The sequence below is a fragment of the Protomyctophum bolini genome (genome assembly GCF_963924005.1).
Source record: "Protomyctophum bolini genome assembly, chromosome: 11".
In the NCBI taxonomy this organism is placed as follows: domain Eukaryota; kingdom Metazoa; phylum Chordata; class Actinopteri; order Myctophiformes; family Myctophidae; genus Protomyctophum; species Protomyctophum bolini.
In genome coordinates this window covers 35,808,015-35,834,589 of record NC_137872.1, presented here as the reverse complement: position 1 = coordinate 35,834,589, position 26,575 = coordinate 35,808,015, and the positions used below count along the sequence as shown (strand labels likewise).

Below are 26,575 nucleotides of genomic sequence, written 5' to 3'. Positions count from 1 at the left end.
AGCCCTATATACATTTCGGCTATTTTCAAGATATTTGTTAATACATTTGAAAACTTGAAATGGAACATTTCTATATAATCAATGAGTATACTTTTGGTACTTTAAGTAATTTTAATGCAACTGCAGCAAAGTGCATAGGCTATGAACCAGAGCTAGGTGGAGACTGCAGACAGCCACTGAGGATTTGCCTTGTTGGTATTGGTCGTCGTGGGAATGTTGATCCTTCCCTATCGCCGTCCGTCCACCGGCCAGGCAGGCTTCTCGGCCCTCCCCGCATCTTGAATCGCTGCTTCGTTCCCGCTAGAGCAGCTCTGACCCACGCGCTCTAATCTTAACTCCTTCCCCACCCACCCTGAGTCCTCTTCTGTATTGGATCAACTCAACATGTCGGATTACAACGCGGCACCGCCGCCCTCCGGCCCCGGTGGTGGAGCTCCTCCAGGCGGCCAGGCAAACGGCGGCATCAAGAAAGACGCCTTCGCGGACGCGGTCCAGCGGGCCCGGCAGGTGAGTTACAGCGGGAGTGGAGCAGAAAGAGAGAGAGAGAGAGAGCGAGGAGGAGAAAGGAACACGGCTAACCGGGTTAGCTTACACTGGCTAATAGCTACATTAGCTATATAGCGGTAGCCTATATTATTTATATTATCATGCATACCAGATGCCTCAGCCTACATGCATTGATACATAAACAAGCCGTGGTGTTAAAACAACGTGCCACGTGTCTGAATATTTCGCCAATCGGCTCGTTGGGGAATGTAAATACCGTTGAAGACTACTTGAGCTACTAGCTCTCCTCTAGCTCTGCTCCATAGCTCTAATGCGACCAGAGCTAGCCCTCTTCCTACTTTTGCCATAATAATAGCTAACGCCGTTGCTGCAGCAACTTGCTGCCGGCATTTGGGCTATGGACGGAGCAGAGCTACCATAATAACATCCGATCCGCTCATTATGAAGACAAAAGTGGAGTTGTTGTTTTGCTATTCTGTGCCAGCTTGTGTGTGTTGATTGCACAAGACATATCCACGTTCAATGGTGTGCACTATTCACAAAACAGGCCTCAGGAGTCAGGACATAGCTCTGAGTTAACCGTATTGGAGTTGGATTTTGGTCTAGATAGCCTGCTATTTATGATGATGACTATAATAGTGCTTTTTCAGCCCAAGGGGCCCCTAGCTGAGAGAGATGATCTGCTGGATACACAGGGGTCTCTACTTGCCTCCCCTCCCCTCCCTCCCTTTATCCTTCAGCACTAAATCTCTTCGCAGAAAGTAGCTCTGATCTTGTAGATCATCTATTTTCGCCCAATGTTTTTTTCCCCTATACATTTTGTCATGCCCGGCCCCGGACACTAGGGTTCATGTGGTTAAGTGGCTTACATGCCCCTGTGATGTGCCCTATTGTAGATTGCAGCGAAGATCGGGGGCGATGGTCCTCCCATGAACAACAGCAACACGTCTGACGTCTTTCCATTTCCTGCACAGAAACGTCAGCTGGAGGATTCAGGTAGCAGTTCAAGTCTTATTTAACGATAACTTGCTTTTAACACACACACACACACACACACACACACACACACACACACAGCACAGACACATTAAAAACAACGCTATATGGTTGAATTTAATTTATGCAGTGTTCACACACCTGCTACAGCAACAATATGTTTTATTTGCTGCTGTTGTGACAGATCAACCAGATAGCAAGAAGATGGCCTCACAGAGTGACATGGATTCGGCCACATCACTGTGTAAGTGTTTTTTACTAGTGCTGTTTAGCTGTAAAAAAGAAACTCATTCATTTGTTTAGAACTCACACAGTTATTGAGTGCAAGACGAGCATGCACTGTATGTGTCTGTGTCATATCAATGCTTTTGTCCCCTTCACCCTGTGCATCTCTCCTACACTAACTGTGTCACATTCTCATCTCTCACACTATCTGTAATCTGAACTCTCTCTTTCTTCTCCTGTAGTCATCTCTTTTGTCTTTCTCACGTTGCATGTTTTTCTTTCCAATCCCAGCCATCGGAGCCCAGCTTGCTGCTCTTGCGCAGCAGAGGTGAGGCCTAAATGCTTTTCAATCAACGGTACAGACCATTTGAATTGTCCGCAGAGATGGTTACTTGCCTGACTGTCTTATCTGGATGATGTGAGCGGTCAGTGCGAGTGCGACACACTTTTCATTTTCTTTCTCTCATCTTCACAGTGCCAGGTCCTCCTCCAGCACAGAGGACTTCAGTGTTCCGGATAGCATGGTGGGACTTGGTGAGTAGATATAGCTCTTCTACCTCTGTTCATGTTTGGGAAATATCAGCTCCTCAATCCTCACTGCACAAAACCTCCTGAGCAGACCACTCACTGATTTTAATCCCTCTTTTCTTCCTCCAGTCATCGGCCGTGGAGGGGAACAGATTAATAAGATACAACAGGACTCGGGCTGCAAGGTTCAGATAGCCCCAGGTACTTGGATGTGTCCTTAAATTATTATTATTATGCTTACAAGTGGTTTGCTAATGGTTTGCTTCTAGGGTCCCTGGAACAAAATAGTTTGAGATGGGGGGGGGTCTGTGGACAAATACATATAATTGTGGGGTACGTTTAGCAGATAACTGTTGGGATTTAAAAGACATTTGTAGAATAATAATGTGGCAAACATATATGGCACTCTAGCTGATAGAAAATGTAGTTAGACATTCACCTGTGTGTTATGTCTCCAGACAGTGGCGGTCTTCCAGAGAGGATTGTTACTCTCACAGGGTCCCATGACTGCATACAGTGAGTATAAGTACATACAAATGGGCTGTTCAAGTTACAAATAGACATTTTTAAAGCAATGTTGAACTTTGTTAGAATTAGAATTGCATAGCTACCAACCTGGGCATGGTATAAATCCAAATAGTGCAGATTGTCTCTACATTATAGCATCTGCCCTGCAAGAACAAGAAACCAGAAGTTGTTATTCTTTTCCTTCTCATTGTATTGCAAAGCACGTATCAAAATCAGTCTGCATGTATGGAGTGGCAACAGACAATTTGACCACTGTGTATACAAAACTAGTCCTTGTATATAATTCGGGGAAAGGTTGATCATTTCTACTCCATTAAAAATCCTACGGGCTGGAGCGCCACCTGTCAGCAGGAAGTGTTGGTGTGAGTAGTAGGACAGAGGCTCTATGTCCTCCCAGTGGAGGCTCCTCACTGGCAGGTGAGTCAGTAGGATACAAGATACAGTGACAACGACTAAATTGGGCAAATCAAGGACTAGAGGAAAGAATTTAGGTACCAGGACTAACATATGCGATCACAGAATCAACAGATAAGCATTATTAGCTCAACACGATGAGCTGTATTAAAGGAGAATTCCATGCTAGAAGGCTTTCTTACCTTTGTTTGTAGTTGTTACGTCCCCACCAAAGATGTCCAGGACCAGGTGTTATTTTGTGTAAAAGTGCATTATTGGCTATTTCCCCTAATATAAGCCCTCAATGGGGGTTGGGTTTTTGTGCTAATTTACTAATTATTTTGATGGAAATAAGCAAAGTGTGTCGCTTGCGATACTATTTACATTATGAAGAGAGGATATTTATTAGATTTTTGAGGGATGGAAATAAGCGAATTAGCACAACACCCCATAGCCCCATTCAATTCAATGCAATTCAATCCAATTCAGTCTTATGGTAGGGGAAATGGCCAATAATGTGCTTTTGCACAAAATAACACCTGGACCTCTTTGGTGGGGACGTAACAACTACAAATAAAGGTAAGAAAGCCTTCTAGTATGGAATTCTCCTTTAAGGCTTCTATCATGGCCGGGTAGCTAGCTATCCATGTCGATTTAAATATCACTCCATCATACATTAGTGTGGCTGTGGCATTCATTGTCCCATATCAACGTGGCACAGTCAAATCAAATCGTCTCTTTGCTCCTCCGTCACCAGGAAGGCCAAGATGCTATTGGAAGAGATAGTGTCGCGGGGGCGGGGCGGCCCAGGGAACGACTCTTTCCACGAGTCGTCCAACGGGCAGAACGGAACGGTTCTTGAGATCATGATTCCCGCAGGCAAGGCTGGCCTCGTCATCGGCAAGGGAGGCGAGACCATCAAACAGCTACAGGTAGCGTGTAATGTTAACCACTTAGCCCTGCAGCTTTGTCCGACAAATAGACCATGTACAAGTTCACAACGCATCACAGTGGCATTTCTTTTTGCATTTTGAAATGTACTATTGACCATTTGTGACATTCCCCCTGTAATGACATGCCCAAAATAGTGACACCAGTATGTAAGTGGTTAAATAGAAAATAGGACGGACAGCGACAATGCAAGTTCTTGCTACTGGAACACCAGTGATTTTAGAAGTGCTGCTGAACACTATCTATGGTTGCTATGATGCTGCCTGCAGGAGCGCGCTGGCGTGAAGATGATCCTGATCCAGGATGCGTCTCAGGGACCCAACATGGACAAGCCCCTCCGCATCATCGGAGACCCGTATAAAGTCCAGGTAAAGTGATCCATCTAAACAAATTAACATCCACCTCACCTTTTAACCCATTTAGACCCGAGGCCCATTGTTAGAAATATCTTCTAAAAAAAACAGTTTTCTGAAAAAAAAACTCATGTTGCCATAGAGGGTACTACGCGCATGCATAATGTGAGAGGCAAATCGAGTGTCAAAGTGAGTGGCACATTGAGTTTAACGTCCTTTAATGCAATCAGATTGGACTTTGGACTGTTTGGATGTACCGTATGGGCTGCCAAGGCCAGAACGTAGTTTATTTTGCCACTCGGTAGGGCTTCCCACATAACTTCCAGGTATGATGTGCACATACCCTCTATATAAGTGGTGCTCAAACCGTTTCATGTCAAGGACCCGTAAAATATGCTTTTAGCCGCCGACCCTCATCTCAAAATAAGCTTCTCCCAGGGACCCCCAGAAGCAAAGTTGGAGTTAAGAAAAAATGTACATATGTTCATGATTTTTCAAAAAAATAGCAGATTTACAGCGTGGTACGACGGGCCACGCTATGATGTATTTTGAATAGCTAACGTATAAAATAATACTCAAATCTAAAACAACAAGTGTGCTCGTTTGTGTGCGTGCGTGGTCTGTTCAGCAAGCCCAGGAGATGGTGCAGGAGATTCTGAGGGAGAGGGAGCACGGAAACTATGGCGACAGGAACGACTACGGCTCCCGCATGGGTGGCGGAGGTGGCGGCGGAGGAGGAGGAGGAGGTGGCGGCGGAGGAGGCGGCATCGAGGTAAGTGTAAGTGTGTTTCAGATCGGGATGTCTCGGAACGTCTGTGAACTTGTGAAGTGAACCGAGCCTAACTGTCTGTTCTCAGATCCCCGTGCCTCGGCACTCTGTGGGCGTGGTGATCGGCCGCAGTGGGGAGATGATCAAGAAGATCCAAAACGACGCCGGAGTTCGGATACAGTTCAAACCAGGTTGGTGGGGGGTGGGGGAGATGTGTGCCGCTTACTGTTATCCCGAAATACTTCACTGTGCCTCCGCTAATTAATTCTCCATGCCGTTTTGGGTGAGTCTAAATCTTTAAAACTCTCTTTCTCTCACACACAGATGATGGCACAAGCGCAGATAAGATGGCCCACGTCAGCGGACCTCCTGACCGCTGTGAGCATGCCGCCCAGATCATCAACGAGCTGCTGCAGAGCATTAGGGTCAGGGAGGACGGACAAGGGGTATGCAACGCATGCACCGCAACATGCACTTAATAACAGAACTATGTCTGCCTCACAGGCGCAGCCCACTGTCCATTCACAATGCTAAAGTGATCCCACTGACCCTAATATGTTAGAGCATCCTTAAGTTATGGATCGCTAAAAAATAAAAGTTCTTCCTACGTCCAGCTTTTTGTGTATTTGCCAACACAAACTTGAACCCAATAAATTCCATTTAAAAATAAATTAAACTGCATGCAGCTTGAGGCCATTGTGCACTTTACAAAGCTTATGGGATATTGATCTCCACACTGTCTGCATCAGTTGAACATGGTAAAGCACTGAGTAGCGGAAATATTCTCTGAGCTTAACGGAGCCTAGAGTACAAAACCGTGAATGCTACACATTCGTCACGTAGAGGGCAGGGCACAACGCCACGGCTAAGGGTGTCTTAACCCATTTTGGGGCGGGCGCCGGGTACCCCTTTTGGTCTTTTAAGCATTATGTTATGCTTTAGCTGTTGAAACATAGCAGATCTACAAGCTCACAGTGCGGCACAGAGTGCTGCACTATGAGCTTGCAGGTCTGCTATTTCTGAAAAATCGTGAAAATGTACATGTACATTTTTAACTCGTATCTTTGCTTCTGGGAGGTCCCTGGAGCTACATATTTGGGGTCCTTGACATGAAATAGTCTGAGAACCACTGACCTAGAAACACAGGGTTTTCAGAAAACTGTCATTATTTAGAAGACCTTCGTAGAATCGTTCTCGGGTCTAAATGGGTTAATCTCCTTCCTCAGGGACCCCAGGGTCCACCAGGGATGCCCGGTGGACCGGGTGGCGGTGGCGGCCGGGGCAGGGGCCAGGGCGGCTGGGGGCCCCCTGGCGGCGGCGGCGGCGGGGAGATGACTTTCTCCATCCCCGCGCACAAGTGCGGCCTGGTGATCGGCCGCGGCGGAGAGAACGTCAAGGCCATCAACCAGGAGACGGGGGCGTTCGTGGAGATCTCCCGGCAGCCGCCGCCCGACGGCGACCCCAACTTCAAGATGTTCATCATCCGGGGGGCGCCGCAGCAGATAGACCACGCCAAGCAGCTGATCGAGGAGAAGATCGAGGTACGTACGGTTACTGAACACGTGGGGTCGTCCAGTGGCTCTCAACACTTTTGGCTCTTTCTTATATTATTTGGCCAACAATGTTTAACTAGTTTTTTTTTGGTTTTTTTTGTTATGGTAATAGAATTTTTTGGGGGGTATTTAAAATGTCTTAAAAGTCCTTGATGTACAGTGACGCAAATAAGATTCAGCAGCATCTGTTTGTATACAGACTGTACACGTGCATGCAGGGGTTTTATGTGGCTGTGCTGTGTTGTGTGTGTTCCAGGGCCCTCTGTGTCCTGTGGGCCCTGGCCCAGGTGGCCCAGGCGGCCCAGGTCCTTCTGGTCCAATGGGCCCCTACAACCCTAACCCCTACAACCCAGGACCCCAAGGACCCCAACAGTGAGTAGCTGCTGCACAGATAGCAGTGCAAGTTGTGACTAATACATTAACCAATTTAGACCTGCTGACCAGTCTTCTAACATCCTAACTTATGTTGCTCAGTGTGGTGCTCAAACTGTTTCATGTGAAGGACCGCCACGAAAAGGTTGTAAATCAAAATGTCGTCTTCTTCTCGTCTCCAGTGGAGGTCCTCCAGGGCCTCAGCAGTACCCTTCTCAGGGCTGGAGCAACAACAGCTACGGCCAACAGCAGTGGCCGTCCCAGGGACCCCAAGACCCCGGTGAGTCCCCGTGTCACCTCTTTGACCTGCCCCTGCTGCTTGTCGAGCTCCAGAACATCAGAATATTGCTTTATGTAGTCATTATTGGTCGTATTTAGCGCCATGGGGTACCTCTCTTCATCACTGCACATCACTGTACTTCGTCTTAACCCGTAGCCTTCTATTGACGGATTTAATTAAGTAATCCAAACCTTCCGTTGACGGGATTGACGGGCTGGTTTAATTCCCTATAATTGGGGGTTTAATGTAGCAAAATGTAGCAACTTTTGGCTAGTTTGGCTAACGGCCGATGTAATCTACCTAAAACTGGCCGAAATCCTCGCGTGCACGGACGATCACGCAATGTGCATCGCTGCGTAAAATGCGATATTTTAGGATATTTTGGGCTTGATTAGAGCTTAATTTGACTTTGTTATAAAAAATACGATGATCGCTTAGCATCCCGGACATCTGATAGTGCTGCACAGGGTGAAACTACTGCCGGATGTTTTGGATCGTTAAACCGGAAGTGATCTCGCCAGAGTCCCTCTATTGGGTCAAAATCGACATAATGGTGACATTACCGCCACCCTCTGGACTGAGTGTCTAATACTATAGGATCGCCCTGTCAGAATGAGATATAGTACTGTGTATATCACGGATGTTTCTATTGGCATTAAAATTCTGAATATATGTCACTGAAAAGCTGCTATTGGGAGGAGCAGTCCAAGGGTATTTAGGTTATATATATATATATTCCTTTCAGTCATTAGAGATAAGGTATGATGATAATTCAGTCTAAATCTGAGACTGGCGGAGCACTCATGGGACTGCTGTGAGTGATGAAATGGCTGGGCCATTCCATTACTAACCCTGCCTGTTTCCCTCCGGTCTCCAAGCCCGGTCTCCAGGAAACTAGCAGAAGCTCACCCTCAGCCTATGAGGTCCTCCTCACCCCCTGCATCTTTTTCTAGGCAAGGCGGCAGCTGCTGCTGACCCCAACGCGGCCTGGGCAGCGTACTACGGCCAGTGTTACCAACAGCCGTCGGGGGGCATGCCGGCCCAGCACCCCGCAAACCCAGCCGGAGGGGCACCCGCCCCGGCCGACCACCACGCCCAGCCCGCCCAGACCCCGGGGGGCCAGCAGGATTACACCAAGGCTTGGGAGGAGTACTACAAGAAGATGGGTGAGACTTATTTTTCCTGTTACTTTACCACTGGGGCTAGGTTTTTTGCTGATGGCGATTGCTATGGCCCCGCCAAAGCATCGCTGTCATATTACAATGATGTTGCACAATGAGAAATAGCAGATCTAGTTCAGTTCGTTTTTATTTTCAGAGTCAATGATGTGTTGTGGGGCGCCTGGTGGCCTAGTGGTCCAGGCGCATGCCACATACAGTAGGCTCTGGCCTGACAGCGATTTGCATGTAACTCTTTGACTCTTACAGACCCTTAATAAGGGTCCATTTGGTTCCAAACTATCATTTAGCTGGGTAAACCCTGGACCTCCCTCAACCCTCCCTCCACCTTGGGGAACCACTGATCTAATGGAACCAGCGGTCGTAGAAACATGCAGTTGCAGGTCATTAAGCCTCTGTGTGTCTCTCTCTCCTCTCCAGGTCAGGCAGGGGCCCAGGTCCAGGCCGCGGCCCCCACGCCAGCAGCTGGAGGCCCCGGGGCCGGAGCAGCAGCAGGCGGTGGAGGGGCTGCAGCCTCAGCGGGAGGCCAGCCAGACTACAGCGCAGCCTGGGCTGAGTACTACAGGCAGCAGGCTGCCTACTATGGACCCACAGGACAGGCCCCTGGACAGCCAGCCGGTGCCCAGCAAGGACAGGTTGGTACTAGCCCTGATCCTATTCTTAATGTGTAGGCCCGGCTTTATAACGTGATACTTTTCTTTCTGTATTGTGAGCTCTATAGCAATAATGTTGATGATTATTGTTATTTTTTTTAAATGCTGTAAGTGTGATGTGCTATTTTTGGACAAAGTGCTGTGCAAATGTTCCCATTCGTTATCTGTCTTAACACATTCAAACCAGGAAAGCATCTGTTATTCCAGATGTTTGCGTTGGCTATTCAAAAATAGCAGGTGTGCGATGCTCACAGCGTGTCACTTTGTGCCGTGCCGCGAGCTTGTACATCTGCTATCTTTGAACCAACTACTCCTGGTTTAGAAGGCATTTGTTGAATCGGCCTCAGGTCTTCATGGGTTTAACCCATTCTGACCTGAGATCAGATTCTAAAAATGTCAGTCGCTCTTCGATTAAAAAAAAATAGCAGACCTACAAGCTCGTAGCGCGCCACTCGGTGGCGCGCTATGAGCTTGTAGATCTGCTATTTTTCAATAGCTAAAGCACAACATAATGCTAACACCAAAAGGGGTTCCCGCCCAGAATGGGTTAAGTGTCCCGCTATAATAATTAAATGGGACCATCCTAAGTTCCAACTACCATCTTGGTTCTCAGCCCCAGTGAGAAGCTACGGTGGAAGGGGCTCCAGACTCTAAAGGGAACCAGAGGAAGAAGGGCTTCATGATGTTACAACCACCAACACTCTCCGCTAGCAGAACCGATGCCATATTGTTCCCCCAGGATGGCTGGAGAAGACGCGGCCGCTGATTGGCTGAGACGGGAGATAGGGCGAGTGCTCCTCTTTTCTTTTTTTTTTCTTTACTTCTTTTTCTTTTTTTTCATGTGATGAACAATTCCGTCCGCTGCAGCTTGCCGACTCGGGCGGCGCGCTCATTATCGCGCACGGCCATCAGCCGCTTTGCCGCAGGCACTCGCTCACCTTACCAGCTCGCTCAGGAGCCTCACGGCCGCGCTGCCTCTGTCAGCATGGCTGCCTGGTTGTGGATGGACGAGGTAACAAAAACAAGCGCTCCTCCTCTTCCGCAACCATGTAGCTACCACCAGGACGTTGGGTTTTGTCTACTTTTGTTGTTTGTTTTTTGTTTTGTTTTAAGGTTTAGCGTTCTTTGTCATAATGTGGAGAGACCTGGGCGTGAGACTATGCCTCGCCTTCATCCATCACCTAGTAGTGGACACTGTTAATGAAAATGTGAACCGTTACAAAGCAAAGACACTTGACGCATCGCTGCTGAGACGTCTGGCATGCAGTTTAGCTGCTATTTTCTTATTTTAATCGTGACACTCACTCATACGTAGCTGAAATCTCAAATGACACGGGTGCTCTTGTAGAGCGGTTTTGAATGAGGGTAAGGAGTCACACTTTTTTATGACTGTTCTTTCTTTTCTTTTTCTTTTAAACAAAACGAGTTGGAAATCCACACCTATTTTGACATTAGTGTGCCGAATTATTAACTATCCACAGCCCACCTCAGATCCAGAGCGAGTTAACTGAAATTGTGCCATCACTGCCATGCCATCTTATGAGGTGAGCATGAGTGAGAACCAATTATATACGGTTGAAAATGGGTGACGTGAAAAAATGTCAACTCACCATAGTCGCAATTGGAGTCTTCCTATGTGTTGGTTTGGTCATTGGATATTGTTGGTTTTGACTCGGTAATGTAACGATGTTATGTATCATCAGGTAGGATTATTGTATTTTGAAAAAACATTTAAAATTGAATAAACATAAAGTTAAAAAAAAATGATTATTGTATTTTGAATGGCAGCTTTGAGCCTGCCTATGGCGGCACAGTTAGATCATTGTGAATAATTGACCACCAGCAGCAATACTCTGTTGAATTAAAAAGGGCAAACATCAATTCATTTTCAAATGTGTCCTTTTCACTTCCATGAAGAGGACATGGCACAGTTTCACCACTTTACCACTAGGTGTCACTATTAGACTCTGATTAGCCTAACCAAGCATGGTATGGCAGTGTCTGGTTTCAGGTACAGTCCCATCTAGCTCTGATTCATAGCTCTGTGTCTCATTTAAAGCTATATGTTACTGTCAACTTCCGGAACTCACATGAATGCAGACCAGCCTCTCCCCTTTAGCGTAAATAAAAATAACATTTTTGCTACTCACCAAAACAATGGTTGATTTGTGTAATTAGAAAGCCTACTTTCCTTAGTGGAAGCACTCTGAGCCCCCCACCACACGTATAAACGGTACTTTTTGGCCAGAAAGGGATTTATCTGGGCAATATCGGTAGAGGGCGCAGCGGAGTAACTAAAAGTAGTTTTTTTTCTGGTGGAAATAAAATCCCCTTAGCCAAAAAGTAACTTTTTATACGTGTGGTGGGGGGCTCAGAGTGCGTCCACTAAGGAAAGTAGGCTTTCTAATGACACAACCTGCCCTTGTTTTGGTGACTGGTGAGTAGCGAAAACGTTCTTTTTATTTACGCTAAAGAGGAGAGGCTGGTCTGCATTCATGCGAGCGGCGGAAGTTGAGAGTAACAACTCTAAATGCAACGCATTAGAGGTATGGGTCAGAGCTAAGTCCCATCCACTGTGGACTGTGCAGATTAAAACATGTAAAGCTGGCTCCCTCCAGTTATTATTCTGTGCCATTTTGTTCAGCCTTTTCATAATTTTAAGTTCTGAATATACCAGTAAATTATGTGTTCGACTTGTTTTAACTGGCTGACATGAGTGGACTCTTAAGCAGCAGGCATTTTGACACATCATAGATGGGTGTTTTCATTAATGTGTGTTTTGTATTAATAATCTAAATCAGCAAAGTATCTAAAGCTGTCTCATAATAGGAGTGATACAATTAATTGAAAAATAGTAAAATAAAAGTACCTAATGGATTTCACTACAGTACTTGAGGAAAGTTACATAATTTCTTACTTTCTTATTGCAACTTATTGCCCCCTTCCACTCTCATTTTGTTCTGTATATCATGATGGTCATCATTATTGCTGGCATCTTATCCAATTGACTTGGAACTTTGAACCTAGATTCTGTGGTGGTGAGGGGACTGCGCCCATAAGTCCGACCTCCCGTTAGATCAAGCTACGTGGCTGGTTAAGAGTAGACTGAGGTTAGGGTTAGTGACCTACATGGCCGGTTAAGACTGAGGTTTGGGTAGCGATCTGCATGGCCGGTTAAGACTGAGGTTGGGTTTAGCGATCTACGTGGCCGGTTAAGACGGAGGTTAAACGACAACTTTAGTTTTTTGAGTGTTAATTATTTTTCATTTGCTGCTTTCTTTTGTTTTAGGGATTTTAGCAGCTTTTGACAGGGGGGCATTCGAACATGCGGCTAAATATGTATTTTTTACAAAGTTTTATAGCGATTTCTTTTTTTATTATTTTCTATAGTCCTACTAGACCCCAAGAAATGATATTTGACCACAAAAGATCACGGGATCTACTGAATGTGTCAAACTGACATTGAGCCTATATGACACAGTGTGGCTTCATCCCCAGTAGGCTACCTTCACATTCAGTAGATCCTGTGATCTTTTGTGGCCAGATGTAATTTATTGGGGTCTAGTAGGACTATAGTAAAAAAAGAAATCGCCATAATATTTTGTAAATAAAGACGTATTTAGCCCTATGTGCGAATGCCCCCCTGTCAAAAACAGCTAAAATCACTAAAACAAAAGAAAGCAGCAAATGGAGAAAAAAAAATGAACACTCATCTTTCTCTAATAACAACCTAAAAAATGAACCTTGGTTGAAAAAAAACTAAAGGTGTCCTTTAAGGTTTGGGATAGTGTTATTTCGGAATTATGGGAGGTCGGAATATGGGAGGCAGGCAACACTCAAGGTAAAGTGAGAAAATACAGCTGAGGCAAATCAAGATTTTATTAAAATACTGGAGACAAAAGACAAGAGGCAGAACAAAACAGCATCTGTGTTTAGACTGAAACGGAAGGCTTTTCTTTACTGTGGCGAATGGAATCCATAGAAATCGAGAGATGTGGTCATATTTCAACATCTGCACTCCTCACCTACACCGCACACGTCTCGCACACCGAAATAAGTAAGTAGAACATTAGCAGGACCTCCAATCCAAACATTATGATCCAAAGTCAAAGAAAAGTGCCAAAAATCAGTACTGAGAATGACAAGTAGGCATACTGTGGAGGGGGAAAACACAAAGTGAACATGTTTGTGCACCGCATTTGTGCGTCTATGTGTGTGTGTACTGTAGAGTGTAGACCGTTTGTGTGTGTGTGTAGAGGGAGGGGGGGGGGGGGGATTTATGTCTCCATGGCCTTTTGAGGCAAATTCTCAGCAGAGGGAGCTAATCTCGCTCTTGCTGCAGCCCCACTTGCAGCAGGCGTTGGACAGGCCCACCACCACGTCACGGCCCTTGCGGTCAGCCTTGCGCAGCGCTTCCAGGATCTCGTCCGAGATGATGGAACGGGTGCGCCTGCTGAACACCCCTTCCTGGGCATTGCTCGAAGCGCTGTGGAAGCCAAGATCACTGGTCTGTTGGAAGACACCCTCCATGCCCGCGGCAGACTCCTCAGTCCAGCCCTCGGAAGACTCGTCTTCAGGGGCATGGCTCAAGGTGAACGGGTCTCCTGAAACACGGTAAAGATTGGAGTCAGTAAGTTTCAACATCTACTTAGTTTTTCGAATGTTTTAACAGCATTGGAGTCAAGCTAAACTGCTGCACTAAACTACAATTATTTTTTGCCATTCTAAACGGTTTCAATACTCAACACCTGCCCCTTATGGGACTCCAAAATGTTGCTAGTCCTGTACTTCAATCTTCAATCTCCAGTTGAGAGAGTTAATTTGAAAAGGTATTGCAAAGCTCTGCATCAGAGACTGGAAGAGGTGGGGGCTGAGGCATCTAGGTCAAAGGCCCATTATTGCCTGGTTCCCAACAACTTTGAACTGTCATCCCTATAGGGTATGTCATAGTGCAAATAAATAAAAGATCACAACAGTATGATCTGAGATGGTGTTTTTTTTGCTATTGTACAATGACATAGAGTCAAATTAAAGTTAGTTGTCATTGTTCCAACAAATGTTTTTTGAGTACACACTGTGTCTGCCACTCCCTCTAAGCAGTGAGCACATAAAGAAACACTCCTTGCTTTATATCACCCATGCCTGATGTTTTAGTTGAGGGACAATTGCATAATTCTTTACAAAATACAACTCTTGTAGTAAATCTTTATCTTAGGGACAGAATGATTCCTCCTTTACAATTTGTAATTTAACCAGCCCTACCATGCCGGAAATGAATGCACATTATCCATTATACTTCTAAATTAATGTAATAGTAGTAATAATAGTTACATTTACCATCTGTTATAATCAAGATTTTGCTGTGTATGCTTGTCTGTGCAAGATATGGAATTACAACCACTAATTAATAGAAAGGTACTGTAGAACTGCAGGAGATGGACAAACATGTTATACTTGATTCATCCAAATATGTCTGTTTGCATTTAACCTATTTGTAGAGAAAAAAATAATCCCGCACACTGTCTTCACTTGAGTTAATTGTATTGAGCAACGTTTCGGTCGTCAGATCTTCATGCCTGATGAAGGTCTGACGACCGAAATGTTGCTCAATACATTTAACTCAAGTGAAGACAGTGTGCAGGATTTTTTTTTCTCTAGTTTTTTCTCAGTTCCAGTTATCGGGAGCAGTGGCAGCTGCTCCTGTCAGCTGCCACTGCTCAGCTCCTGGGAAATAAACCACTTGAACACAGAGAAAACAGGCAAACTCCACACAGAAAGGGCCAAGGCCCTAGTTGGGTTCGAACCGAACCCATGACATTTTTGCTGTGAGTCAACCTATAGATAAACCATGTCACCTCAAGGCACACATGAAGTAATAGCTTTAAAGGCCTCTCCTCTAATCAATATGCAAGAATTTAGAATAACTGAATACTAAAATAGTCATTCAGTTAAAAAAAGAAGTCACTTTAACCTGTACCTGTGATTATAACATTCATCAGTACTATAACATTCAACTATCATGGGATACACACAAACACTGATGGTCAGTCATAAGCTAAGGTTCCATTGGTCTCTGTCTCTCACCTGAACTTCCAAGGGACCGTTTCCACCGCGAACCTCCGCAAGTGAATATGACCGCCCGGATGAACTCACGACCACAGAGCTTCACACCATATGTTGGGCCATCCATGGCGTGCACTGAAGCCACCAGAAGGCAGACAGCTAGTACCGTGGCTTTCCACATAGCGAACCAAGGAGATGAAGTAAGAGTGATGTTTGAAATGAGAGCAGATCCTCAGCGCTGTTGTGATGGGGTTGTTAATTCTCTCTGTCGATTTCACTCGGCTGTGTTTCTGTTCCTTTGCAAGAGGTTTGTCTTTACAGGTGACCCAGGTTTGGTTTATAAAGGAGCTCGGAGCCCTGCAAAGGCGACGTGCAACGTGCGTACATAGTTCTCCCCCACCCACCCCGGCACCTCCCAAAGGGAGTCATTGATTGGAGGGAGTGATAGTACCAGAGACCTTTATGGAGACAAAACCTGGACCAAAAGGTGGCATAATTAATGAGTACAGCTGATGTCAGTGGCCCCTGTAATCTGATTGCATGCCTTTTCTATTTTTCATCCCGTTTTCAAGGCAAATTTCCCTCACACAAATATCCCTCATACTTTGACGTAGAGCACACTTAAATCTATTCATGCAAAACGTACAAACAATGCAGAGTGAATATGAGAAGCAGTATACTGTTGTGATAAAGTTTGTCCAAAAGGGCATCTGAACCTTGCTATGTAGCATTCATTAATTAATAATTATGGCCGCTGTTTATGCTATTATTCACACATTTTCTGTCAGCATAAGGCATATGAAATTCACAATCACAACCAGCTGACAAGCTTTCAAGTGAGTGCTAAAGGTAAGAGCAGTGACCAAAAAGTGTTCTCACCGCGAAACAACTAGAAAAGATGGGCTAACTGGGATAACTTGCTGTATAACTGTTTTTTTGTTTGTTTAATACCACCATCTTTTAAAGCATCAAGACACTGTTTCATATGTTTGGAAATGGACAGACAGGGTTCAATATGGAACTTATTTTAATTAATACAGTACTGTATTAATACAGTACAATACGGTGCAGTATTTTGATACTGTACAACTAGTTATATCTAGTACATCTGCGGGGGTTGTCTCCCTATTCGTCCATTGAAGAATTTAGACCCTGGTGTTGGGTATGGGTACCTGCTGGATCACACACAGCCCTGTCTGAATCCCCACACAACACCACGGTTCAAATCATGTTTGTTATTAAAGGTCCTTGCAGACTGGTGCGTTTTGTGGATTTATTGCAGCGTTTCTCTGCCGTAACAAAAACTAAACGCACCCAGTCTGTAAGTACCGTAACAGTTGCAATTACCTCGATGATGATAAATGGTGCATTTATATAGAGGGTATGCACGTGACCTCATCATCATACCCGGAAGTTATGCGGGAATGCCTATTGAGTGACAAAAAAATACTTTCTAGTTTATGGCCTTGATAGCCCATACATCCAAACAGAAAAGTCCTATTTGATTGAATTAAATTACTTTAAACATTAAATTCACTTTCTCACTCACTTTGCCACTCGATCTGCCATTCACTTTATGCATGCGCATACCCTCTATAGCGCCTTTATCCAAGGTGCTTTACATAGATTGTGCATTACATTCACACACACATTCACACACCGATGCCGGAGGAAACCATGCAAGGCACCAACCTGCACATCGGGAGCAATTAGGGGTTCAGAGTCTTGCTCATGGACACTTCGACACTAACTCTGGGGTAGCCCGGGATCGAACTGGGATTGATTGATTGAAATATTTATTACAGTTATTATTATTATTACAGTTTGCAGAATTACAGTACATTTCAAGCACAAACTCAATACAAAGACTGTTAACTGTGAGTGGACGACCCAATTAAGCATTACACTTGTTTACAAGAGGGTCCACCTTGTTCAATTCATCAAACCTTGCGGTTTCCATCCGGTCACTCTACCCCTGAGCCACTTACTGTTATAACATGTGGGTCGGTATAGTATAGTAAATGTATGTATATAGTTATTTATACATTCATTTTAATTGTTAAATTGTTTCTTGCAATTAGATGACACAATTGACCCCATTTAACCGGAAGCACCCAGACGAGCTCTCATCCCTCCCATTATGTCCACAGAACCCGGAGCTGGGTGACAGGGGACTGAGACAAAGCCAGTGACATTTTCAAAGTGAGATAGCATGGAAGTCCTATTATGGTCGAGGCAAAAGCCCACGGCACTATCTGTGCATGCACGTATAGTCAAAGGTCGTTCGTTTAGGGATGACAATGGGGGGGGGACGGGACAGTGAGTGAATTCGTAATTAATGTATTGATAACAACAACATGGCATTTTTGGTGACGCTGTTAACACAGTGATTCACACGCCGTCAGAGTGGTGGCCAGGAGGGGTCAAGCTTGAGAGCAATAGCAGAACACGTACTATTATTGATTATATACTTTTTTTTTTTAACAAATATGTGTATGGTTCAAGGGCATCTATTGTCACATACATAGACAATACGGCTGGTAGAAACATAGGCAGTGGACTTCTTATACTTTTAAAGCTTCCTCAACCGTAGATAACCATAAAATAAAGATAATAATAATAGGAACATTTTAGGAATAAAAATAGCAATACAACAAGCAATTATACAATTTCATATATTATACAGTATGTACTCATTGTACTGTATCTCTATATGCAGCACATTGTACAATTTTGACCATGTACGCAAACGTGTCACACCATCAGCAATTCCCTTTCTTCCAAACTGGCCGCTCAGCCCTTACAAAACACTCATGTGGCTGCTAACTGAGAGACGGCTCTACAAAGCTATACCTTCTCCTTGCACAGCCACGTTCTAATGGACTGTATAAATGTTTGTCTACCCATGCCAGCAAGGAGGAATGAGATACTAAATAAGTTATACCGATCTGCTACTACAACTGCACCGCAATACGTGTGATGAGCTTAATATGTATCTTTCCCTTGTCATATTGGCTTTGATGATACTGTGCATGCTTCATCCGTCAATGACATTCATGACACATGGAGGGCAATACCTTCTCTATCAATAAAACATCTCCATTGTAACTATCAAATCATAGCCTGTACAATTTCAACAACCACTGGCTTGAGCCAATCACTGTCTGTGGAAGAGCAGCTGCCTTTACTTAAAAAAAAGGGAAAAAAACTATTGGTGTGATGGACAAGCATTTCCCACAAATGGGAACGGGATCCTTTGTACTCCCAGATGTGGCGGTCCACAGCTTCTCAACTTCAGGTCCTGGGACCACCAAGGGACCACATAATTAATGGACCCCCACCACGGGTCTGCCTGTATCTCTGACCGTGTGAACAAAATGCAACCAAATTGACCCCTATAACGGCCCACCTGGTACCGGTGTGTACACTTGTACTGTCAGGGTAGATTGGCTTGATTTTGATTGATAGATCGAATAGTTTAACAGTCTGCAGGGGGGGAAAGCACAGGAAAGCACAGTTCAATGCAATTTTAAACCTGAGAAAGCCTATGTCTTGTTTCCAACTTTCCATTGAGGTCCTTCATATTCAATTCATCCGAGAATTGGTAATTGGTTGATTATTGAAAAATAAATTCACAAAAGAATGACATCAAATAAAACTGGTCCTTGAAAAAGGTTGAGAATCAGTGAGAGTGGGGAGTGGGGCCCTGGCCTGGCGTGGCCCCTTTAAGAGGCATCGGGAGCGTCTCGGCCAATGGGAGCCGTGGGAGTGGGAGGAGGGAGGAGAGGAGGGTGGGTAGCAACAGTTGCCCTGGTGAGGACGAAGCTCAGCGCCATAGCCACGGTAGCCCTGGCGACAAGAACCACAGCAACGAGAGTCAACAACAACAACCAGCCAACCAGCCCAATCCTTCAAGGAAGAAGAAGAAATAATAAATAATTAAAAAATAAAATAAAACTACCCGGAGCCCAGAGGCCGAAGGCAGCTCTCAAACAAAACAAAAAAAACGTAAATATTTCCAATTATTTTTTAAACATTTCAATAGAATTTTATTTTGAAGCCAAGCTGTTTCATTTTCTTCTCCCTCCTTGTTTGATCGGTAGCCATGATAACTGGAGGCTAGCGCTAGCCGGCTAACTAGTCGCCTGTAGGTGCTTTTAATGAATGGAGTGTGTTGTGTTTGTGGTTGGTTGGCGACGCGGGTTCGAGCCGAGGCGAGCCAGGGGACGTTGGTGTTGGGGTTTGTTCTCTCCTGCTTTGCCATGACGACGCAGGCAGGCCGTTGTTATGGCGATGTCAAAATGCAAAGGGTACAAAATGGCGGTTGGGTTGTTGTAGAGACCGATCTAGCTTTGCCTCACTGCTAGGCTAGCTCAGCTGGCTGGCATCAGAGTAGCCTAAGATTTATTTTAGACTCTTGTAGATGTAGGCTATTTGATCGATTCTGACATTTTCAATCTTTGAAAATGTCAGAATCGAACAGATCGATCAGAATACATCTACGAGAATCTAAATCTTAGGCTAGGATCAGAAAGCAGCAGCTCTCGATATCTCTCAGGAATGTAAACCGACGTGGATTCTCCTCTGACTGGAGATCATGTTTTTTTTTAATGGTTTGCATTTTAAACGAAATGCCAAACCAACCAACCAACGTGCCACCACATATGTCGTTATTTTAACGCACACCAAACTGATCCATCCACGACAGACAGCAGGCTGTGAGGCTTTCAGCAAAACCAGAGCCTTGAGCGAAACATAACGAACGTAGTTAACGCTCACTCACTAACAATTGTTAGTGAGTGAGCGTTCTGTTCTGTCTGACGTAAGGTTAGGGCAAGTTTAAAGTACAGTTACTTAGTAGTAGTAGTAGTTGCGTGCACAGACTGTCGTGCTCAGTAAATGGCAGACCCACAAGCTCACCACGCGTCACTAATATGACGCGTGGTGAGCTTGTATATCTGCAAGAACACTGCATGCAACCAAGTACAATTTAGAAATGAGGCTTTTAGTGTTATTGTGGTGTTTACTGTGTGGTTGAACGCTATATAATAAACGTGGAGAGTCGGAGACAGACGGGCAAGGACCTGCAGTTGAGACCGTTATAAGGCACCATTCAAAACATGAACCAACGGTCCCCCGAATAAATGAAAGTTTAGTGAAAGACGGCTTAGACAGGACTCAGCCACGACAGCAAAGAATGTGATATCCGTTGGCAGGAACTGAAGTGAAAAGGGGCGCGGCAGTTAGGCTACTGGTGATCACAGGTGCCCACGGGCTATAGCAGTGCCAGTTAATGTCATGCCCTTTTGCTGGTGTTGTAACAATGTTGTTATTGTTCATTTCTTATCCGTTTGAGGCTTCATTCACAGAATTTATGAAATGTATAACAACACAGACTAGACATGTTGTTCTACTCTTTCAATGTTCTCTTCCTCATTCAAACGTGTGTGTGTGTGTGTGTGTGTGTGTGTGTGTGGGGGGGGGGGGGGTCAGAGAGTGCATGCGAGACAAAGTGAAATATTGTGTGTGTACACAAGTCATCGAGACTGCTGGTCTGGTGCTGTGTAATCTGATGTAAAGAGTGTAATCTACAGCCATACCACACCAATGCAACTAGTCGCAAAGCAGTTTTATAATGGATAATGGTTGCAAGGAGTTGCATTGGTGTGGACTGGCCTTTTAGACTACATACCAGGGATAATGTGGGACTATACTGTATAACATGTACTGCTAACATGCTTTGTCTAAATTTATGTGAGCCGGGAAAAGCACTCCCTCTCTGAGGACAATAAAGACCATCTCATCTAAATCAAAATGATATTATTTAGGTGTCACATTGCATGGAAATGTCCCTCCATGATGTGTTAGTATACCGACAGTTGAATAGGAAATCTATCTGGTGCCCTTCCTTCAGGGAAGGAACGGAGGTTAGGCAAGTATTAAACCAACAGTTTTTTTTTAAAAGAAGTGGTGAGGCTTGTGGCCTATAGCCACGTTCCTGCCAGTTAGCTGTAACCTGTAACCGTAGCACTGCAGGCGGCTGGTCGATCACATTACAGTCAGCGGGACACCGAATGCTTTTCCCTTCCCACACTCCTCTGCCACTGCTGTCTCGCAGGAGCTCGTTCACACACACAAACGATATTACTATTACTCATACATGTGAGGAAGTAGAATTTGTCTGCCTGCTTTGCGTATCAAATTTGACTGACTCGATGCATGTGCAGTCAAGTTCAGGATGAGTTCCAGGGAGATAAATGCTCTGCCAGGTTGAACAGTCAGTCATGTCTCGATTTATGTTACTTACTTATTAAGACATAAGTAAGTAGTAAGCCTTGCCGAGCCATGAGGCCCATAGGGCAGGAGCCTATCTCCCGGTTCTGTAGTGTGAGGCAAGTATTTTCAAAGGGACTTAAGGTTCTTGCAGACTGGACACGTTTTTCGGAAAACAGGCGGAAAAACGCTGCTGAAAAACGCAGCAGTGTGCTACAGTGCAGTATCCCATTGGGTCCCATTCTCTTTGCTATGACTCGGCCGGATGTCGAACCCCGACCTCTCAGTCTCAGCAGGGCGGACACTGACCACAATACACATGAATGATTATTTATTATTATTTTCTTTCATTATTTTGCCCTGGAGCAATTGAGTATTGACTTTCTCTTTTTTTCCCGTGCCTGTTCAAAGTGTGGAGTCCGCATTTCATGATGGCCACCTCGGGCTATGTGGGGGAGCTGCAGCCGACGACCCAACCGCAGGGGGTTGTTACCGTCACGGTCGGGCAACCCGTCGTGTCCTCCTCCACCCCTGCCACCGGCACTCAGTTCCTGGCTGAGATCCAGACCACTGTGGCCTGCGCCCCCACTGTGACCACACCTGTGGGCCAAAGCGCTCCCACCGAGCAAGCCACTCCGACGCTCACGATAATAACCCAGAAGCCTGCGGCAGGCGGCCATGAAGCCCTGCAGCCCACAGCACTGCAGGCCCTGCAGCCAGCTCAGACCCAGTATGTGACTGCAGAGATCCAGGGCTCCCCCACGCAGTCTGGGAACGCTCAAAGCACACCGCAGTATGTCGTGGTCACTCTCACAGGTAAGGTCTGAGGCATCTCATGCCAGATGCACTGCTGATCATGTATAGCTAGAACTGTAATGGACAAGTGGTTGGCTTCACCTGTCCTTCTCTGTGCGCTAACATGCTTCCCCTACATCCGTTTCACATATAGGTCTTATGCACGTTTATTTTTTTCTTTCAGCAAATTCCTTAACCCAAATGAATATGCTTGTACTGTGTATTGATATAAACTGTTATAGACCTTTCTTTCACTTGAACACTGGACATAAAGTGGGCATGCTTCGTCCATGAATGCTTTGTGAACAATCAGGAATTTAAATTAATTCACTCAGGATGACTTATTATTAAGCATGATCATGGTTGCTGGTTTCCAACCCCACGCCCCCCATACTAAAATTAGGAATGGTGACATTTGCAGTTTTCTATTTGCACGTTATGCCAAAGATATGGCGTCACCGTGTGGCTCAGTTAACCTTTTCAGAGTGGGCACCTTCTTTCTAGTTTCTGTGAGCTAGACGGACTACTGCCTGGCAAGGTCTCACACCCAGAGGTGTGAGATGGGGATGTGGTGCGTGGGAAGGCCTGAAGGTAGGGAGAGATATAGCCTGGTAAACCACCAGAGGTAAGGGAGAACATGAGGAATCTATCAAATATGTGCAGCTTGAACTTTGCACAGTACTAATGCAATTATTAAAATCTGTCAACGAAGATTCAAATGCTATTAGGTAATCCTCAATTCATTCATAATACTTTAACCCATTTAGGCCTGGAAGAACGAGAAGGAAATGAGCAAGAATGAACTGATTGACGTTTCATACTGATTGGCCTCTCATGATCTATCTCTTCATCATTCAACACAGCATAAGGAATTAATGCATTAAGTAATGCATTTTCATACTTGAATTCCTGATATTTAAACGTTATGTAGTAGTTAACCCTAAAAAAATATACGTGTTTTCTATCAATTACACACCCCATGAAGTCTTGAATTCATGCAGATTTGTTTTAGTTTTTGTCTTATTCTGAGCCAATAAATTGATCATCGGTCAATAGAGGGTGAGAGAACACCTACTGAGTGGCCAAAAAAAAACGACTTTCTGGCCTTGACAGCGCCACAGCCCATACATCCAAACAGAAAAGTGAAAAGTCCTGTCTGATTGTATTAAACAACATTAAACTCACTTTGCAACTCACTTTCCCACATGTTATGAGTGGAGACTCAGTAGCTCACCAAAGTATAGGCTTAGGAATGCAACGAAAAAAAACCCAAATCCCTTGAATTCAAGACTTCATGGGGTGAACTACTATTATGACATTTTATTTGTGCTTATGTGTACTTTGTAGTCGATAGGTTTGTCCTCTATTTATTCCCGTGTTGCTTGCACACAGTGAACTCCTGAGTGTATAGGCATCTGGGTGGTGCATGTGTAAAGTACTCACACAACACTGAAGACGAGGGTGAGTTCAGCTGGCATTTGGCAATTGGCAGTGCCAGCGTTCGCCGGTGGGAAAGCCGACAGCTAGCGGGGGGGATTGTGTCCTTGTCGCTGCACTATAGAGCGCCTCGCCGCCTCCTCCCATTGGCCAGCCAGGCTGCCTGGTCAGCGGGGAGCGGGAACTGGGAGAGGCAGCGTTGTGCTTTCCCCGCCCCGGGGAAAGTCCTCATTGTCAGATGAAAAGCAGCGGCTGCCTGGCGACTCCATGTGTGTCTTACATAACATGTGGTGTCCTACACCGGTGGTTCTCAACCTGTGGGGCTGGACCCCCAGGGGTAGTTACAAATTACAATTTTTACGGCTTTTTACTAATACTTTTTAAACAAAATACTGCATCAAAAGTGACCAACAAACTATTAAAAAAAGTGGTCAAACATTGTCCAAATTGTCACATAATAAGAAAGAGGCAAAACATGTGAAAACAGCAGATCTACATGCGCACAACGCCCCGAGCACTATATCTGTTTTGAGAGATCAAACTAATACATAACTTGAACAAGTAGTAAACTGTCGTTGTTTATCTCTTATTTTTAAGACACAACTAAAGACCTTTCTGCTTGCCTTACTTGCCACTGTTTATTTTCTTTATTCCTCTTCTGTACTGTAAGGGTATTTAATATTGTTGTAGTTCTTTTGTTTTATGCAACCTAATGTCCTTGTATAATTGTGTTCCATTTGTTTGATGTTCTGTGCACATTTAATTGCCTTGTTGTTGAAATGTGCTATACAGATAAAACTGCCTTGCATGGCCTTGCCTATCTCAACAGTCTTATGTTGGACCCACAAGGCACACAAATGCCAAATGAAGCACAGCGAGCACTCGCAAAAAAATATATAACAAAAGAAGGAAATGGACGCGTTTCAGCCCTAGGCCTTAAGCGTTTGAGGAAGTATGTCCTGCTGATGTGCAGAAGTATAAGAAAACACACACACACACACACACACACACACACACACACACACACACACACACACACACACACACACACACACACACACACACTACTATTTTTGTTGTGTACAATACTCAGTGGTTTTGATGTGTAAGAAAATACTTATTTTATCTGTGCTGTTTGAAACAAAGTGAACCGCAGAATAACATTAGATAAAGGTTACACTTTGTGTCCTTCAGAGGGTTCCCTCCATTCCAATGACAGCATATCAGACTCCAGCTCCCCACCAGCTGTGGTGCAGACAGGAGTTCCCACACAGGTGGTTCAGCAGGTGCAGGCAGGCCAGCAGGTAACGCACACGCTCACACACACACACACACACACACACACACACACACACACACACACACACACACACACACACACACACACACACACACACACACACACACACACACATACACACAAGCCTGTCACAATCAAGCCCCTAATTGCAATTATTGTAGATAATAGTCATAATCTTTTCCATGTTTAAAAATGTCCGCACACTTTCAAAAAATAGTGGAAATAGTCACTTAGTGGCACGTTGTAAACTTGTAGATCTACTTTTTTGGATTTTTCTTTTTCATATTTGAAAATGTATATCGTATTAACTCAAATTTGGGTGATTGGGCAATTGCAATTTTGGGGCGGGAATCCCTTTTCGTGTTAGCATTATGTTATGCTTTAGCTATTGGAAAATAGCAGATCTACAAGCTCATAGCGCGCCACCGAGTGGTGCGCTACGAGCTTGTAGGTCTGCTATTTTTGAAAAATCGAAGAACCACTGACATAGAAACATAGCTTTTTCAGAAAACTGTCATTTTCAAACAGACATTTTTAGAAATCTGATCTCAGGTCAAAATGGGCTAAAGCACATTTGTAATCATGCTGTTGTGTATTCTTTCATCAATCAGAGGTCTGTGGTGCAGGCCACCTCTCAGATCGCCAAGACTGAGCCCGGTACCCAGCTCAGTGTCACCAGCCTGCAGCCCGTGCACATCAGCCAGGAGGTAATGCACGCACGCACACTAGAGATGGACATTCTCGTCACCCGAATCTGCGGCATGCCGCCTGTTCATCATCCATCCGTCATCCAACCGCATTAATTATATCATCCTATTTATAGATCCGACCCCTTTGCCCGCAACGTGTGGTTGGCGTCTAATTTGTGCCTAATGGGAACTGACGTAGTGTTAAAATACTACTAACAACTCCACATTTTCACGATTTTTCAAGAAATAGCAGACCTACAAGCTCGTAGAGCGCCACTCGGTGGCACGCTATGAGCTTGTAGATCTGCTATTTTTCAATAATGTTTAAAACACCAAAAGGGGTTCCCGCCCGCACTGCTGGTCAGGTAGAATGACCTTTTGAACACGCTAGACATTAGCATTCACTCAGTGAGACACTGATATACATTAGATACACACACACAAGTAGGGATGCACCGATATGGAAATTCTTGGCCGATACTGATGTTTAATGTAACAATTTAGCCGGTAGCCGATGCTGATACCCATATTAATATATTTAGTTTCGCTGTTATTATTTCCCTATTTTGTGCAGGGAAACCAATACATCTTCATTATATAAGAATGTACTGTTCAGAATCTACAGCTTAGTAGGTTGCAGATAACCAACACACCAACCTAGCCAGCGGAAATTGAATGCTTATCAACAGCAGATACATATCGGCTACTACCATTGGTTAATGTCAGCATTGT

General features: G+C 44.8%; 3 protein-coding genes across 7 annotated transcripts in view; 2 read left to right on the top strand and 1 right to left on the bottom strand.

The window, feature by feature from the left end:
- The first annotated feature begins 213 nt into the window (after positions 1-213).
- On the top strand, positions 214-11,171 carry LOC308324169 (far upstream element-binding protein 2-like). The gene is made up of 18 exons (XM_080776129.1): positions 214-507; positions 1,404-1,503; positions 1,688-1,747; positions 2,020-2,056; positions 2,204-2,262; positions 2,386-2,457; positions 2,715-2,772; positions 3,935-4,109; positions 4,398-4,496; positions 5,110-5,253; positions 5,339-5,441; positions 5,575-5,696; positions 6,477-6,791; positions 7,060-7,175; positions 7,358-7,455; positions 8,409-8,621; positions 9,054-9,268; positions 9,900-11,171. Exons 1-18 carry the CDS (start codon positions 385-387, stop codon positions 9,906-9,908), a joined length of 2,118 nt encoding a protein of 705 aa, XP_080632255.1. The 5' UTR covers positions 214-384; the 3' UTR covers positions 9,909-11,171.
- Positions 11,172-13,594: 2,423 nt separating this feature from the next.
- rln3a (relaxin 3a) lies at positions 13,595-15,530 on the bottom strand (the record flags this gene model as incomplete). The annotated part of the gene is made up of 2 exons (XM_080774962.1): positions 13,595-13,890; positions 15,371-15,530. The coding sequence occupies 2 exons, from the start codon at positions 15,528-15,530 to the stop codon at positions 13,595-13,597; spliced, it is 456 nt and encodes a 151-aa protein (XP_080631088.1).
- Positions 15,531-19,178: 3,648 nt separating this feature from the next.
- rfx1a (regulatory factor X, 1a (influences HLA class II expression)) overlaps positions 19,179-26,575 on the top strand; it is a 28,017-nt gene continuing 20,620 nt past the window's right edge. For 3 of the 5 annotated variants that reach the window (XM_080774959.1, XM_080774957.1, XM_080774956.1), the window contains exons 1-4: positions 19,179-19,357; positions 22,034-22,438; positions 25,028-25,158; positions 25,766-25,861. In XM_080774959.1, the coding sequence (XP_080631085.1) occupies positions 22,051-22,438; positions 25,028-25,158; positions 25,766-25,861 (615 nt within the window). In that variant the 5' untranslated portion in view covers positions 19,179-19,357; positions 22,034-22,050. The remainder of the gene's footprint in view (positions 19,358-22,033; positions 22,439-25,027; positions 25,159-25,765; positions 25,862-26,575) is intronic. The other 2 variants (XM_080774960.1, XM_080774958.1) reach the window with 1 other exon arrangement.

What these genes read in the sequence shown, in the direction of transcription:
- LOC308324169 (XM_080776129.1), top strand. Translation starts at nt 385, where the DNA reads ATGTCGGATTACAACGCGGCACCGCCGCCCTCCGGCCCCGGTGGTGGA. An exon ending in GGATAGCATGGTGGGACTTG is followed by an intron (nt 2,263 to 2,385) that starts GTGAGTAGATAT and finishes TTCTTCCTCCAG; the next exon opens with TCATCGGCCGTGGAGGGGAA. An exon ending in TCGGATACAGTTCAAACCAG is followed by an intron (nt 5,442 to 5,574) that starts GTTGGTGGGGGG and finishes TCTCACACACAG; the next exon opens with ATGATGGCACAAGCGCAGAT.